A 15,520-nucleotide genomic window follows, 5' to 3' on the forward strand; every position below is an offset into this window, starting at 1 on the left:
GGTCTGAGAATAAGGACTGCTCAGGGCCTGGAGATCAGTAAGACGCAGACTTGGTTCAATTTATTGATCAGTCATCAGACCAACATCTGAGAAGAGTTTTTGGTTGTACCAATTCTCAAATGGTCATAATCCTGTTATCTTCGCCTGTGTGCCTAGACACTTTCCGACTCTTGCTCTTTTCCCAGCCAATCAGAGTTGATGACTCTTCACAGTCCCGCAAAGAGTAAAGTGGAGCCGACATGAAAGCCAATACTTCAAATTACAAAGAGAAAGAAAAACGGTTGCTTTTGTTGTAGGAGGAGCTTTTTTTTTGGGCTGAAAATAATGAATCAATCCTGTAATGTCTGTTGGCAATTTCTGAGAAAGGCAGATTGAGCATGCTCATTTTTAAAGGCTTCAGCAATTACAGCAAAAAGAGCTGGCAGTGTGTTGGCAAATCAGTAAGCTGACAACCCCTCATCAGGTTCCATTAATGTCAAACACAAAAGCAGCAAATGCTCACGACCCTTAAAAAAAAAAGTATTTTCTGATTGCTTTAAAAAAAATGTTGTGTTATTTTGCGTCACTACATTTACATGATTTTCTCTAGTCCTGATCTATGAAAGCGTTACCTGCACCAAGGACCAATATGACTGAGGTTAGATTAGAATGGAAACGTTCATGTTTAAAATGTCAAAAAGATCATTTAGAAGCACCTTATTTGACAAACCAGATTCTTTTAATAACTTAGACCAAAAATATGATGGCACTTTAAATGAGAAAAAAGAGTGCACATTCTTATTTGGATTGATGTCCTGGTTAGATAAAAGTTGCTGAAAAGATATAAATAGGACAAAACTGTGCTCTCAACTTTCAAATATACGAGAAGTAAGGACATAAGGTAATGAGCCGTAAAAGGAGGTCATGATCAATGCAGACCAAGTCTGAATAATTTCCTGCCTCGCTGGTTTCCTCTTTCTTGCCTACCGCCATACCTTGCAGCCCTTTACTGCGTAACTAATTTTTGTGATCACTTAGTTTTCAATTGAATGCTTACATACTTGACAGAATGTCTTTGGCAAGGTCTACGACCCACTGTGTCTTCTTTGGAGAGACAATTTATCTTAGCTTAAAACTCTGTCATGCCCAGGTGAACTGGCTTTATCTTGACAAAACCTGTCTTATGGTTGGCTACTTGATATCAAATACTCACTCAACCACCTGGCACTGGCCTGGATTACGGTACAACCCACCAGCGGTGCAGCCCCCAGGGCCCAAACATAAGGGAGCAAGACTCACAACTCACACAAATCAAGCTTCCTATTTGCAGTTCGCACATGAGATACCACGCCAATCTGACTGAGAAGTTAATGTGAAAGCTGCTTTGGATTGACAGTCTATATGTGCTAAAAATATAAATATTTGTTTTTAATAAAAAAAAAAAAGAGCTACTACTATTTAGCTGATGTGGTGATATAGTTGATGTGCAGGCATTCTGTGTGTAATACTGTCTGTGAAAGGCTTGTAAATCTGTCTTTCAATAATACATTTTGGACTATGATACCTGACATTTTAGTAGGGAGTTAAGCGCTTTGCTGCGCATGAAAACCTTAATATTACCAATCCCTGACATAGTCTTAATTCTAAACTGAGTAGAACTGAATATAGAATCTACTTGTCACATATACAAAGTAGGAGGAGATGGAGGAAGTACTCAGATCCTTTACTTAGGCAGAAGTAGAAATACCACAATGTAGCGTAACATTTTACTTAAAGTTGCTATAATTGACATTTTTCAAATAACAACGTGAAAGGGGTGAAAATGGGTCACCCATAATGATAAACCTACAGGGAATTATCCTCTGGATTTGCAGCTCCCCTCAGCTTTATAGTGAGTATCATTTCACTTTTTAGCTGTCCGGCTATCACGTCTCAAAGAATCGTTTTTGTCAACAGCAGGCAGCTATTTTCTACAAAAAGCTCTAATAACCCACTTTATGCTACCTGCTCAGGACCAAACTGCAGACAGACTCAGTTGGAGACTAGCAGGTCAGCAAAGTGAAGCATTTAGCAGCTAAAGAGACATACCAATGGATGGGCACATGGTGCCGCTGCCCCCAAGTTGCTAATAAAACCCATTATAAAAACTTAATTATCAAAATTAAAAGGACTCATAATGCAAAATGAGGTCAATAATGATGATATATTATTTTTTAGAATAAAGCATTTCAAGCACTTTAATCTGCAGCCACAGTGACTGCAGCAGAGATATTTAGTCTTTATGTTCTTCAATATATATCAAGACAAATTATGAACTATGAGGGTACATTTTAGAACATGTAATACTAACATTAATAACATCAGTAGCAGATTAGATATTCATGAACAATATTTTAAGAGGCTGCAGGGACTCATGTGCATCTTGATATATCTCTTAGATACATACTGTATGACATGTCAGCATTTCATCTAGGACACAAACAAGACCACATCATTAGTCACTGGGTAGGTTGACACATCTATAATTAACTCGGAGCGGGGGCTTTATTCTTCTCTTATGTCTATTCTTAATTCAATATGATGTGAGGACAAGGTTGTCACCTGGCAAAGTTGACACATTCACAGACTTTGTCAGCATGTAAACAGCCTCTGGACTCTGTCTGCCTGCTATTAGAAGTAGTGTTGCAAAGCACATCACTGGATGAGTGCTCATATGAGATTGCACTCTGTTAACCTGAGAGACTGAAATGCTTTTGAAGAGGAGAAATTCCTCAAACTCAGCAGAAATAACTCTGAAAGGCCACTGCTGGTATTTAAAGGAAACGTTTTACGAGTGACAAGTTAAGGAAAAGCAGGAACTTACTTTACGGTCATGGAAGGAAAAGGCTGGGGGTTTTATGATTTATAGGAAAAAAAATAAAAAAATAAAAATGACAAAATTCTGAGAATGTAGAACATCAGATTAATTTCATAGGTATGGTGGTGGGAGTTCACTGTATTATTTATTAGTGTGCATTATACACAGTCAGGTTATAATGCATTAAGGCTTATTAGGGTTCATTTCCAATTAGTAAGCTTGTACGTTGTCAGGCAGATGTCCACACAAATGTGCTGCAGTCACATGTGATGATACTTTGAGGCGCACTTGTAATTACCCTTGTGAACCCGAGAGGTGCAATGTGGAGATATGAATGAGTGAATTAATCAATGAATGATTCATACTCCTTATTCTCTACTGGCTGTTTAGAAGTTGGCCATAGCATTTTTAATAATTGGCTTAGCAAAGCAGCATCTCTGTCATGTAAGCAGCACAAGGCTGTCTCCTATGGGAAAAAACAAATGAGAGTGAAGGCCTTAAAATAGCATAATTTTTTTGTTACAGTGCCTGGAGAGGCAATTTGCATTTCAGTAGATTACTTTAACACCTGTAAATAAGCATTTTCATAAAATTGGCAGAGGTGTCAAATAAGGGTGTCAGATGCACACAGGCTGCTTCAAGCGCCATTCTGTCAGATTTCCATGTATTTTGTAAATACAACATTGTGCTATCAGCCTAAACCCGTTCAGGGGCTATGAAGGTGAAGATTAATCCAGATTTCATTGTTGAAACTCTCTGAAATGCTAATAAGGATTCCTCGCTTACCATATTCCTAAGGCTTAAATTTACAGCACACAACAACATTTGGTGGCTACTGTGAATCTCCTTATTTAAACCCCATGACTGAAAGCATTGTTAGTGCAAAGCTCTATGAGTTGCAGTAAAAGAGAAAAGCTTTCTTTTGTACGTGGGATAGTTTACAGAGATAACAGTGGTATACAACCACTCAAAAGTGATAGAAACCCCTTACTTTCATAGCTGCTAGCATTAGCCTGAACTCTGATAGTTTCCTGTAGAAGCTTCTACATTTTGGGGAAATACTACACAATGGATGTGCTAGTTTTTTTACAACATCACTCGTACACCTACAAATTATATTCATATAGACTAATTAGGATTCATATGCTCCTCAGTCTGGTCGTGTGTAGATTGTAACCCACAAAGTGGGGGATTTAGTGAGACTTACTGCCCAACGACCTATCCTAAGCTTTACCATTCCAGATCAATGCATACCTTTAACCATTTCATAAAGAGCTTGGCAAATTGTCATGTACCCTTGAGACGCAGCCCTTTAGCCTTGAAAATAACAATTTGTTACTACTGTAGAAGTTGGTTGGTTATGCTGATGATTGCTGATTAGATCTAATCAGACACACACAGCCTAATCTATTCATTACACTTTTGCTTCTGTTTTTTTGGATTATTTATATACTGTAGCTAGACTACAGGGGAGGGAACATGGCTATCTTAACACAACATCTGAAATGTCAATCAGTTGTGAGCAGCTTGGCTTGCCTTATCAAGCTTACAAACAATTATTTACACCCCTAGTGCTACTAATGTTGTCACTGACACAGTAGGACTCATCATCAATGGCAAGAGAGGTAGAGAGAGGCGTCAGTAGCCACATTGTAAGAGCACTAAGAAGAAATCTGAAAAGAAAAAAACCCTTGTATGTGTGTCTAGTTCTGCTGTCTCCTTAGTATAAGTGTCGGAGCGGTCGGTACAAAACAAATATTTTTGGAGGGGACGGGGTGAGGACTGAGGGGTGATGTTCATTCTACAGGGATATTGAGGGCTTTCCAACATCACGTAGCTGAATGTTGAGCGAGTGCTGCAAGGTCGTGTTCTCATTCTCAATGAGCGCTGGAGGTGAACATGGGCACACAGCTATGGTTCAAGCTGCTTATGTGGATCCTTCATTTCATTAATCATATCCTGAATAATTCACATCGCTCAAAATTCCTAATGCAGCTCACTCTATTTTCTCTCATAGTGAAACCTATTAGCCAAAGAGGCTCAGCATATATTAGACAACATAATTTGTTGGCTCGCTCTTCATGATACAACTATGGAGGTCACAGTACAGTAGGGTTTTGAGCTTGTTACTGCTTGTGTTTGTGTGTATATATATATATATATATATAAATATTTATGTTGTGGTATTCAATGCATTCATGTATTTACGTGAGGCTCTGTAAAGACTCTGGCAATACATTTTCGTATAAAATCTGTAAATATCTATCAATAAATGTCCTACCTTTCTCACAAAAAGTTCCAGTGAAAAGAAGTGGGCAATGACAGGAAGGCAGTTGCAGCTGCAGTTGATGACATGTTCCTCCGTTGTGGCAAAGACCATTGTGGCAAACCTGAGGTTCCTGCAGAAGATGTTTTGCTGTTTGTACGGGAGCTGCCATTGTTGTTGTTGTGTTTACTGTGTCAGAGGTGGTTGATTGAGTTGTCCAATTGGATGAACTTGTAGTGGAGGCTTCTAAGGCATGCAGAGTATATCTGTAAAATTGTGCAAAAGTTGTAGTCGTTTAAGTGGCCAAAAATCCAATTTAGCATTAGAATTATTTGCTTTTAAGCTTAAAGATATGGACTTTATTCATGTGCAGCAAAACTTACACTTTAAATAACAGATAAACGTTAAGTGCAGTGATTTACAAAGTAGACAGATCTTCTTACCACAATCGAAGGCCAAAAGGAAACTCAAGTAATATTTATAAAATTTGGTCAGATTTTCATCACTGCATTAGATAAAACAAAATGTGACTACTGGTATATGTACTTAATTATCTAAGTAACAAAATAGTAACAAACAAGTGTGTTAAAGTGTTGGGGAGATTTTTTTCATGGATGAGCCTAGGAAAACTAAAAAACATGTATTGCTGACGAAAACCAACAAATGTGATAGAAGAGATCACGATGAAGACATGATTTTTTTTAAACGTTACCTGCATCGGTCTATGTTGCTGCTGGCGATGGCATCAGATGTATAAAAGCTCTTCAGTTTATTAATTTCAATTATTTCAAGGCAGCCAGTATAGTTGTGGAAAGGTTTCGCTCTCTAAGGAAAAAAAAATATTTAGACAATTGATTGGTTTCTTTCAGTTTTTAATGATGTATCTTTTATGTAACCTTGAAGCATATATGTGTTTAACAACCTTATCATTTATCTAAATAGTTGAGAAACCACAGAGCAGGAGATGTGAATCTTACCTGATTGGGTAGATATTGTTGTGGCAGACCGCCTGTGAAGATGTGGTTTGTTCTTGTTATGATGTTTTCCAACCAGTAATTACTTGCTGTACTTTTGATTTTCTCATTACCAGAAAGAGTAAGCTCTGCCTCACAGGGAGTCAGGTGTTGTCTATAAAAGATCATGAAAATTTCAGGTCAAACAAACAGCAGGTTTTTGTTATAACTTAAAAGCTTTCAATATGTAATTAGGTATTAATAGAAGAGATTGGTTCTACATGTGGTCTTTCAGTTATCATTCTGCATGATATCATGTCTCTGTTCTCTCTCTATAGAAAGTTATCGTTAGGTTTTAAGTAATAACAATATCACTAAAAACATCTAAAAAATGTCCATGTACTGTATTCTAACAATTCAAAAAGGAAGACGTGTTTGTGGCGTTCATAATACATGAATAGCTCCCCTTTCAAGAAATCAAGTGAAGCCGACTATTACGAGGCTATAACAAAAAGCATTTTCAAACTCTAAGATCAGGACAAAAGCCTCCCAGATGAACTTCTGCTACAGAGACAAATTACTTCCTGTTGCAGAGAACATGGAATTTAAAACCCAGTGTTTTGAGAAATAGAGTGAAATATGAATGATGAGATTTAAAAACTACGGTAAATGCGTGTGATGGTTTGTTTACGCTGATGATAAATTCATTTATCACAAATCTTTCTTTGAGGTGCAACTGCTGTCCTTTTCTTTCGGCATCTTATATGTCGTCACACAACTATTTTGGACCAACCCCAAAGCCATTCATAGATTTCAAAAACCAATTCTCCACTTTGAAATAACAGGGGAGAGCCGATAATTACCTAAGTGCAGATTCTGGACTAACTATCTGCAGCTTGAGGGTACTCGGGCAACGGATGCTCAGTCTCCTCTCCAGTGTCTCCTGATACCCCTTGTTCCCTGAGTGGAAGTTAGGAGGTCCACGAGGCAATCTAGTCTGATTTGTTAAGCCTGTGCTTTGCACGCTGTTACATATGCCTGCTAAACACTTGGGGCACTAACTCGGAGCTGCATAAGTCCTTCCTCTAGAGCCAGCGTGGAGAAGCGGTTAATTTAGAAGCAGTCTGCCAGAGCGGCCTGGCCAGCAGCCAGAGGGCACTGTGTTCACTGTCCTTGAGAAGTCAGCCCCATTGGGTTTCTATTTAACATATTGAAAAGCGTCTTTGACGGGAAGATATATTAAAAGTCCATAATGAGTTAGGCGGTGACGTTGAGGATGGCCATGGTGTTGTAGCTCTGGGTCAAATCAGACAAAGATGGACGGAGTCGGCCATCAGACAATTACAAAGAATTTGCTTTGTGACACCAGAAACCATTTTTCCATACTCCCAAACCCTCTAGTTATGACAGCTCTCTTTCTTGCAATGTCTCCAAGGGGTTGGTACAGAACATTATGATTGATTCATACTGCTGTTGTATTTTTACTGCAGAAAAAAAAACAGGGGTGGAGCCTTGCAGCGCCTTAAACCCGATACGCCTCTCTAGCTGCACTTGCATATTTAGGGCAGTGCAGCCTTCTGCCAAGAAACATAAGGCAACCTTCCCACTCAGTTTGTTTCCACCGGAGATAATTAGCTCACCTTTGCCACAGTATGTTTATAATCACCTTCAGTACCTATTTTTTCTTTTCTTTTAAAATGTAATCTTCAGAAAACCTAATACATATTTTTCTCAGTATATATTTATCAATTTTTTTTAGTTCAGTCTAACAAAACAGAATGTTGTTTTACAAATTATTATCTTTGCTCAAACAGAACTTCTGCTAAAAAAAATGATAAAATGGCCTCTTTGCAACAATGAATAGAGTCTCCATACTCTGTCCTAAAATGCAAAGTAAACTGATTTGATATGAGTTGAATATAAGCCACATTGTTTCAGTTTCGAGCTAATACATAATAAACTTTGTGACTTGAAACTGAACCACATCTTTCTCATGTCAGAAAATAATGGCGAGGGCTGGCAGCAAAATTGCACATGGGCTTAGGAACAATATAACTAAAGGGGCCACAGCCTCCCTTTAAATCATTTAAACATTGATTTTGTGCTTGGCTCTTGCTTGTTAATCTTTTCGTAATGAAAAACTGCAAATGAAGACTTTAGAACAGCCAATAAAACATGGTCAGTGATCACTAATGCATTTTAATAGGCACATTCTGACGTTTGCTTTAGTTCTTTAAAATGTAAGCCCATTTGCTCATTCGTAATAACATCTTCATTCTCAGTCTGGTGATTCCTGCCAATTATATATCTTCCCCGGTATGAGTTAAAGCCCTTTTCTAAAATAAAAGGCCTGCCACACTTGAAATGAGTGGATAACTAAGGATCAAGATGGTAAAACCTGAGGTGCTAACAGTATTTGATCAAAATGTGTATTTTACTAAGGCCCTCTGTAAGTAGCTTATTGTGAATGTGCCTCTTTTTTCTCATTAGACACATTTTTTTTGCCTGGAGCAGATACATAACACAGTACATCTGGGGGTTGTTTTTGTTAATACAACCTGTAAATTTAAAGCTGTAACATGAAATTATAACTCATCTATTCGGATTTAACATGTTTTTTTCCTCTGACATCGCAGCAGCAGAGCTTGACCACAACACAAATCGGAACATTCACACTCGGATACAAAAGGTTAATTGAATATAACAAAGAACATACCTGATATTAACAATGTGAACCTTGCCATCATTAACATGAATTAATGTACTGATCCGAGCAACCTCTTCCTCTTCGTTACAGCAAAAGGCATACTGAAAGAGAGTTTAAAGTATTGTTTTTCATGTTATTGCTCCATGAACTGCATAAATTGGCCGTGAGATAGCTCTCTTTTATGGGCAAACATGACAAAAATGTATGCAGTAACTACAAAACTAGCATATAATCATTCATAATAAATATATAACTGAAGTTGTTACCTGCAAAATTCCATCCAGGATGAAGAGTTTCATGAAAAAGAAATCACCGTTAGCAGGTCCTTGGTCCACATAAAGTATAGTTCCCTGGGTCACTTGAGTCTGGAATCTCACAGTGATGTTGTTGAGAGCGCTGAGGTCAATACCCTCAAACTCCATGTATGAATTCCCAAAGTGCTGAATGTAGCTTGAATCTGGGAAATACAAAAATATAGAAAGAATGGAAAGACACAGTTCAGTTAATGCATCTTAATTGTCCATTCTGCTGAGACTCTATTGATCTCTGAAAGAAGAACTCAACTTTTCACTCGCTTCCTCCGCATGCAGGTCAGTGCAGAGGGTGAGGTACACAACAGAAACCTCAGAATTATAAAAAAATTCAGAGTCTGGCTAAGGACACCTCAGCAGGTCAGATGCTTGATGCCCCTGAGGCTTGAACATGGATTTTTGTGGTTTTGTTACTTTTCACACACTGCTTGATTGTGAACCTTTAACTAAGTCTGATCTAAATAGTTTCCTCCCCTGTGTTTATGACTCCAGAATACATGAAAAAAAGGTTTCGCCAGGATAATTTTTTCTAAGGTGATTCTACAGGCTCATTTTTTTTCTTAGTATTTGTTACTGTAATACTCTTTTCAGCCACAATAATTGCACCACTACACCATGTTATAAAAAGGACTAAAATAATTTGTGTTTTGCTCCCCCTCTAGAATGGAATTGTTGTAGCCACTATTTAAATGTTGGGTTTCCCTCTGGAATATCAATCAAACAAAAATAACTGACTTGTCGTAATCTTGGTTACGATCACATTTCCAACAAGAAAAAACACATCTGCATACTTAGGTCTACATACACAACAGTTAGTTATCACCGCCAAGGAGGTTTTGTTTTTGGCTCAGTTTGTCACTTAGTCTGTTACATGATAATGTTTGAACTTCATTATCATTGCAAAATAGGCCATTTTGCTGCATTCATTTGGTTTCCTTCTAATCAGAGATTTTCTGACTGGGAAAATTCACATGAATGGCCCCTCAGGTAAAAACTATTCAAAAACAGCTAACGTGTTGTTTAAGCAATAAAAATTGCCAATGCAACCATTACAAATAACATAGAATAGAATAGAATAGAATAGAATAGAATAGAATAAACATTATTGTCCAGCCAAGGCAGGAACATTGTCTTTGGTCTCAAAGACAAACATATAACACGTTGACAAGATAAAAACATAACATCAACAGAAGAAAGGCCTCTCAATTATACAGTCAGTCGTTGCAATCCTACTCATTGTGTTCAGCCAACACTCTCTTATTTAAGTTCAAAGTACTTTTTTGACCACATTAATTGCATTTGGGATGAACCAACCTCTGTAGTTCTTTGTCAGAGGTATTCTACAGCGTCATCCTGAGGTGAGGGACTCAAACTCAGGGAGGATGGCATGTGTTTTGTTTTGATGATTGACAGGGCTTTACTGCGTACAGCTGTGCTGTAGAGGTCATCTAATGGCTTTTGTTAGCGGCCTACTATCTCCCCTGTTGTCTCAACAACCCTGGTCAGCTTGTTTCTATTAATTAAAGTCAGGTCCCCATACCAGAAAGAGATATTAAAAAACATGATGCTCCCCATGATGCTGGCAAACACTTTTTCTAAAAAGACTGACCCCAAACCCCTTCAGTATTCTTATTAAAAACATTATCTGACTAGTCTGATGTATATAATCAACTTTATCTTTTCATCTATGGGGGCTCCGGTTGCCACAGTTTGGTCACACAGTGTCAGTGGTGACAGTGAGTCTGCTTGATTTACATGTAGAATAAGTTCCTTTGTTTTTCCAGCATTAATTAACAATGGCCTGGACTTACACAATTTTCATGGAAATGACCCATTAAAGCCATGTCATCAGAATACTTAAATAGCTTGAAACTGCTGTTGTGCAGAGTCATTTTATTGTTGTACCCAGAGAATATTACTGGAGATAAAACACAGCCATCATAACCAGAACATTGCAGAATAAACAGACTAAAACATGCAGAAAGAAAAAAGAATTCACCTGGCAAAACATTTTTATTTTACCACTTGTTTCAAAATCTTTTTAGGAACATAGAAAGATCGTTCTCTTCTTAAGTCATATATACAGGAAAGAAAACAACTTAGAAAAAAGACTCACCAGATTTTCTTTTTTTTTAGGGCTTCAATACATCCATGCTGTATAAGATGTAAAGGTGAACTGTACCCATCAAAAGTACCTTGGCAACATGGATGGCATACGGCTTAAAGAGACTAATGCACAGTGCAGGCGATTTAGTGTGGGAAGCCAAAAGTAGATAATTATTTTCAAAGCAGAAAAAAGGCTTTAAAGGCTCTTGGTAGCATCACATTTTTTTTTTTTTTTTTTTTTTTTTTCATTTTGCTCAATTTACAGGCATATTGAGAAAAGTCTTATTTGCCAAAATGCTGTAAAGCATGCAAATGGCATTATATTAGGCGGGAGAGGGATCTTGGCTGAAATTAACGTATTCATACACATTTATTATGTGCCTCATTTTATAGAGGAATAACATGGCTTATATTATCCATGAGAATGGGCAATAATGGGATATTTCAGTAAAGGTTCCACTGCCCACAAGCTTAATGGGGGTAGTGACGCAGACAAACTTAAAAGACTGACACAGACTTCAATTGGAGGCAAGCATTAGGGGCGCTCATGCTCAATATATTTCTCATTTGAAGGAAGTAGTGCAATTTGTTGCAGAAAAGTCAACCCGGAGAGCCTGTTAAAATGAAAAGCATTCCTGGATGCACCTGTCTCATGCTCCGTCTGTTCTTATCTGAAAGAAAAAAAAACATTACACTAGAGAAATCAGCAAAGCTTCTTTAAAGTTGTTGCCATGATTAATCGGGTGTCTGCAAGGGAGACCTTTATCAATATTTGTTACGCGTCAAGTCCCAATAGGTTAGACCCCTTTGATCTGACAGTGGGCCCCTCAGGGCATTTGGCAAACAAGCTAACCTAAATACCCCCATTTTCTCTGGAGAGCAACATGACCAATACCCTGAGGAAAATCCCCTGACTAAAAAAGTGAGAATTATTATGAGCAGACCTACTGTGATCTGTGAATTAATTAGGATAAATGCACACAGCAACCATGATGTGCTGTCTTCTGCTTTACTCCTGACAATGGGGTTTACCAATGCTGATGATGGAAAATTACCCCTTAGAGACACAGCTATTCATTCATTTTAAAGCCTTGTTTAGTCTTATGTAGTCTTTGATGCAGTCTGAGGCTTCTGCCAGGAGGCAGTATCATACCTCATTAGCAGTTAGCTTCAGTGTCTCCTTCAAAGGTCTCCTTTTTTTACCGCTACCTTACCTTCTCACACCAGTTTTTTCATCCACATGCCTCAATTAACTATTTCGGATAAATATAAATTGTAAATGTGTACAATTTAAACTGTAACCTATTTTTTTTTCCACTTTCAATATCTTGTCTGGAGCAGTATCAGTATTTTCTTTATTGCTGTTATTTCAAAAAGAATGCTGACTGAGGAGTTTGTCACTACTGGACTCAGTTCAAAAGCTTTTCTAGTTTCAATAAGGGGAAAAAGTCCCAGCAAAAATATTCTTTGATATAAATCTTTCATTCCAGATTTAATTAGGGTCTTAATAAATGTCCATAAAGGATGTGAGAAAATGTATGAGTCATATTTAATGTTATTTGGAAAGGTGGAGCACAATGTTGCAGCACAGACTGTATGGGAATGTCAGACAGGTTAAAGCACAATATATTCCTCTAGAAAAATGTAATTGGAGTACTACGAATTTAAGATCAATTAATAAGAGAATAGACTTTGGGCGTCAAGATTTAATTGATATAGACTTAATGTCCCATTTAAAAAAAAAAAAGGCAGGACGTAAGTCCTGTTTCATCCGTGATTTATTTTGTGAGGTAATAGACTGACTGATTGAACTTGTCACAGGACAGAGATAAAATACTGGTGAGGACCATTCTTGGACCCCTTGCAATTTCAGAGCCCTGAGGGAAGGCAAAAGGTCTATACTGTATGAAAACCAGCAGAAAAATGTCTTACATTAAAGACATGTGATGTAAGATGATTTGGTTGAAAATGATTATAATGCTGACATAGTGGGATAAAATCCTAACTATAATATGGCCATTCAAAAATCTATTATCTAATTATATCTTTGTGGTCTGGTAAAAAAAAAAAAAAAAAAAAAATGATGAAAAAACACTAACACTGCACTGACAGTTACTGTACAGGAGCACAGAGGCCATCATCTGCAGCTAAAATGACACATTTAGACAGCTTTTTTCATCTCGAGGAGCCTTTTTTTTTATGAAAATACTTAACTGCGCACATCATGTGAATGTCATCGTGACTCACTAGAAAAGCTGAGTCACTGAATATATCAAAATGGTAACAGGCATACTAACCGGGCACTGACAACTCAATCTTAAACAAGAATGCTGACATTTATTAGTGCCAGACAGAACAAATGCATGCATGTTAAACTGAAGGTCAACAAGGTCACTGCCCCAAGACAGGCGCTGCATGTTTGAAAGGACCCTCTGGCTAACCTCTTACTCATCAAGTTGATTTTGAGGAGCTTAAGTAATTTAATTTCTGCTACACGTGGCAGCAACAGATAACAGCTTCACCTGTGCTGGTGTGATCACTCAAGGAAAGTCAACCAAACCGTGGCTTAGCTGCAGTAAGCTTCCCTCCACCAGCAGTGTGCTCTCTAGATACCCATCAGCTCTGATATTGTAGAGCTAAAATACTGTGGAGCTCAGCATTGAATGTATAGTGATGAAAAAAAAGAAACCCAGAAGACAATCATTTTAATCTTTGGAATAGAATGTCTATTTTGTAGCTACTAGTTTTGCTGAACTGAACTGAATTACATATTTCCATCAAAATGGAGAAAGACGAAAAAAAAAGAAAATCAAGATTTTGACCAAATTCATAATAAAGATGTTAACAAGAAATTGTAATTCTACTGTCAGTGTACCTATTAGCCCCTCTATGTAACAATTCCAATTGACTTGGTATATTTCAAAGGTTGTGGAGCAGTCTTAGGTTTAAAGGAGCACTGTCTGAGTCTATTTCAAGCAGCACCAAGGGCACTGCATGCTTTTAGATGGTGACCTAGTTAGATAAACTCATGAGTTTCTGGGTCCCCTTGCTTTAAAACTTATTTACTTTGATTATGCATGTGTATCTTAAAGGGTAAAGAGAGGATTTTTTTGTGTAGATGCTTGGGTTTGTTTTTCTTTACCAGTGTCTTAACCCTCTCTAAACCAATGCGATATATTCACTGGATGAGGGCTGGATCAGGTGCAGCGGGTAAGACTCCATTATGTTTGGCCCGAAGTGATTTTCAGGGTGTCTCACTGAATTGGTTCAAGCCCGTCTGTGTTCAATAGGTCTGTTTTACAGCTCTGTGAACAGTTTCAAAGGTAGACAGACCTCATCTGTCAAGGAGTAACAATCTGCCCAGGGCTCCGAATTCCTCTCCTCACATAGATGACTGAATCCAATACCAATAATGTATAACACATTGTGTTCAGTGTCTTCATTTGAGTGTTAAAGGATATAGTGACAAATAATGATTGGATTTACCACTCTTTCAAATTATTTCTCTCAAACTGAGATAGAAAATGCACTTTAGTGGCCAATACAAAACTAGATTTTAACAGGAATTTCTGTCCCCACAGCTGCACAAACTGCAACAATCTCTCAATCAAACCTAATATATCATCGCTTTCTATGTCCAAAAGGCTCTAAAATCACATTTGGAGTACCAGCTCAGTGGGAGTCTCCCTTCAATCGAAACTGGCAAACCTTGTGCAGAAATGTTTAGTGGGAAGGATAGCTTTGTTATTTGCCAAAGAAATATGACTTGATCAAGAAACATTCATTTAACTTGAAACACTGCCACATTTCACATTCAAGCAATGAGTCTGTGCTTTACAGTATAAGAATATAATTCATAATCATATTAATTTAATTGAAAAATAACATGAAAGTTAACTGAACTGCATTTAGGTTTGCTTAAAAGAGAGAACAAGTATACTGCAGCGTACTGTATATACTCAGCAGTACTGTATATACTCAGCAAAAAGTACTCAGATCCTTTACTTAAGTAAAAGAAGCAACACAAACATGGCAAAATAATCCAATACAAATAAAAGTCCTGCATTTAAAACCATTCAAATATGTATATTTGATATATTCAAATATGCAGTAGTATAAATAATAAAAATACTCAATCTACGAGTGTTATATTAGAAGGATGTAAAAATGTTTAAGCAGCACTTTACTGTTGAATTTGGACGAACTGGAGCTGCTGGTAGTTGATATACTTTAGATACAGGAAGTTAGTTTAATGCGGTTCCCAAAGGTAGGGATCAGGCACCCTAAAACAGGGTCACCATTGAAATATTAGGGCTCATGAGATGATGAATGGGTTAGGAA

The 15,520-nt window shown here is 37.5% G+C and overlaps 1 protein-coding gene across 1 annotated transcript in view; it reads right to left on the minus strand.

Annotated features, from left to right (window-relative positions):
• The window catches only part of eys (eyes shut homolog), a 139,444-nt gene that overhangs the window by 49,346 nt on the left and 74,578 nt on the right, over window positions 1-15,520 (minus strand). The window contains exons 34-38 of the mRNA XM_054600062.1: window positions 9,029-9,219; window positions 8,772-8,863; window positions 6,080-6,230; window positions 5,815-5,927; window positions 5,118-5,368 (exon numbers count right to left, since the gene is read on the minus strand). Of these exons, the coding sequence (XP_054456037.1) occupies window positions 5,118-5,368; window positions 5,815-5,927; window positions 6,080-6,230; window positions 8,772-8,863; window positions 9,029-9,219 (798 nt within the window). The remainder of the gene's footprint in view (window positions 1-5,117; window positions 5,369-5,814; window positions 5,928-6,079; window positions 6,231-8,771; window positions 8,864-9,028; window positions 9,220-15,520) is intronic.

Source organism: Anoplopoma fimbria, chromosome 6, assembly GCF_027596085.1.
Source record: "Anoplopoma fimbria isolate UVic2021 breed Golden Eagle Sablefish chromosome 6, Afim_UVic_2022, whole genome shotgun sequence".
Taxonomy (NCBI): domain Eukaryota; kingdom Metazoa; phylum Chordata; class Actinopteri; order Perciformes; family Anoplopomatidae; genus Anoplopoma; species Anoplopoma fimbria.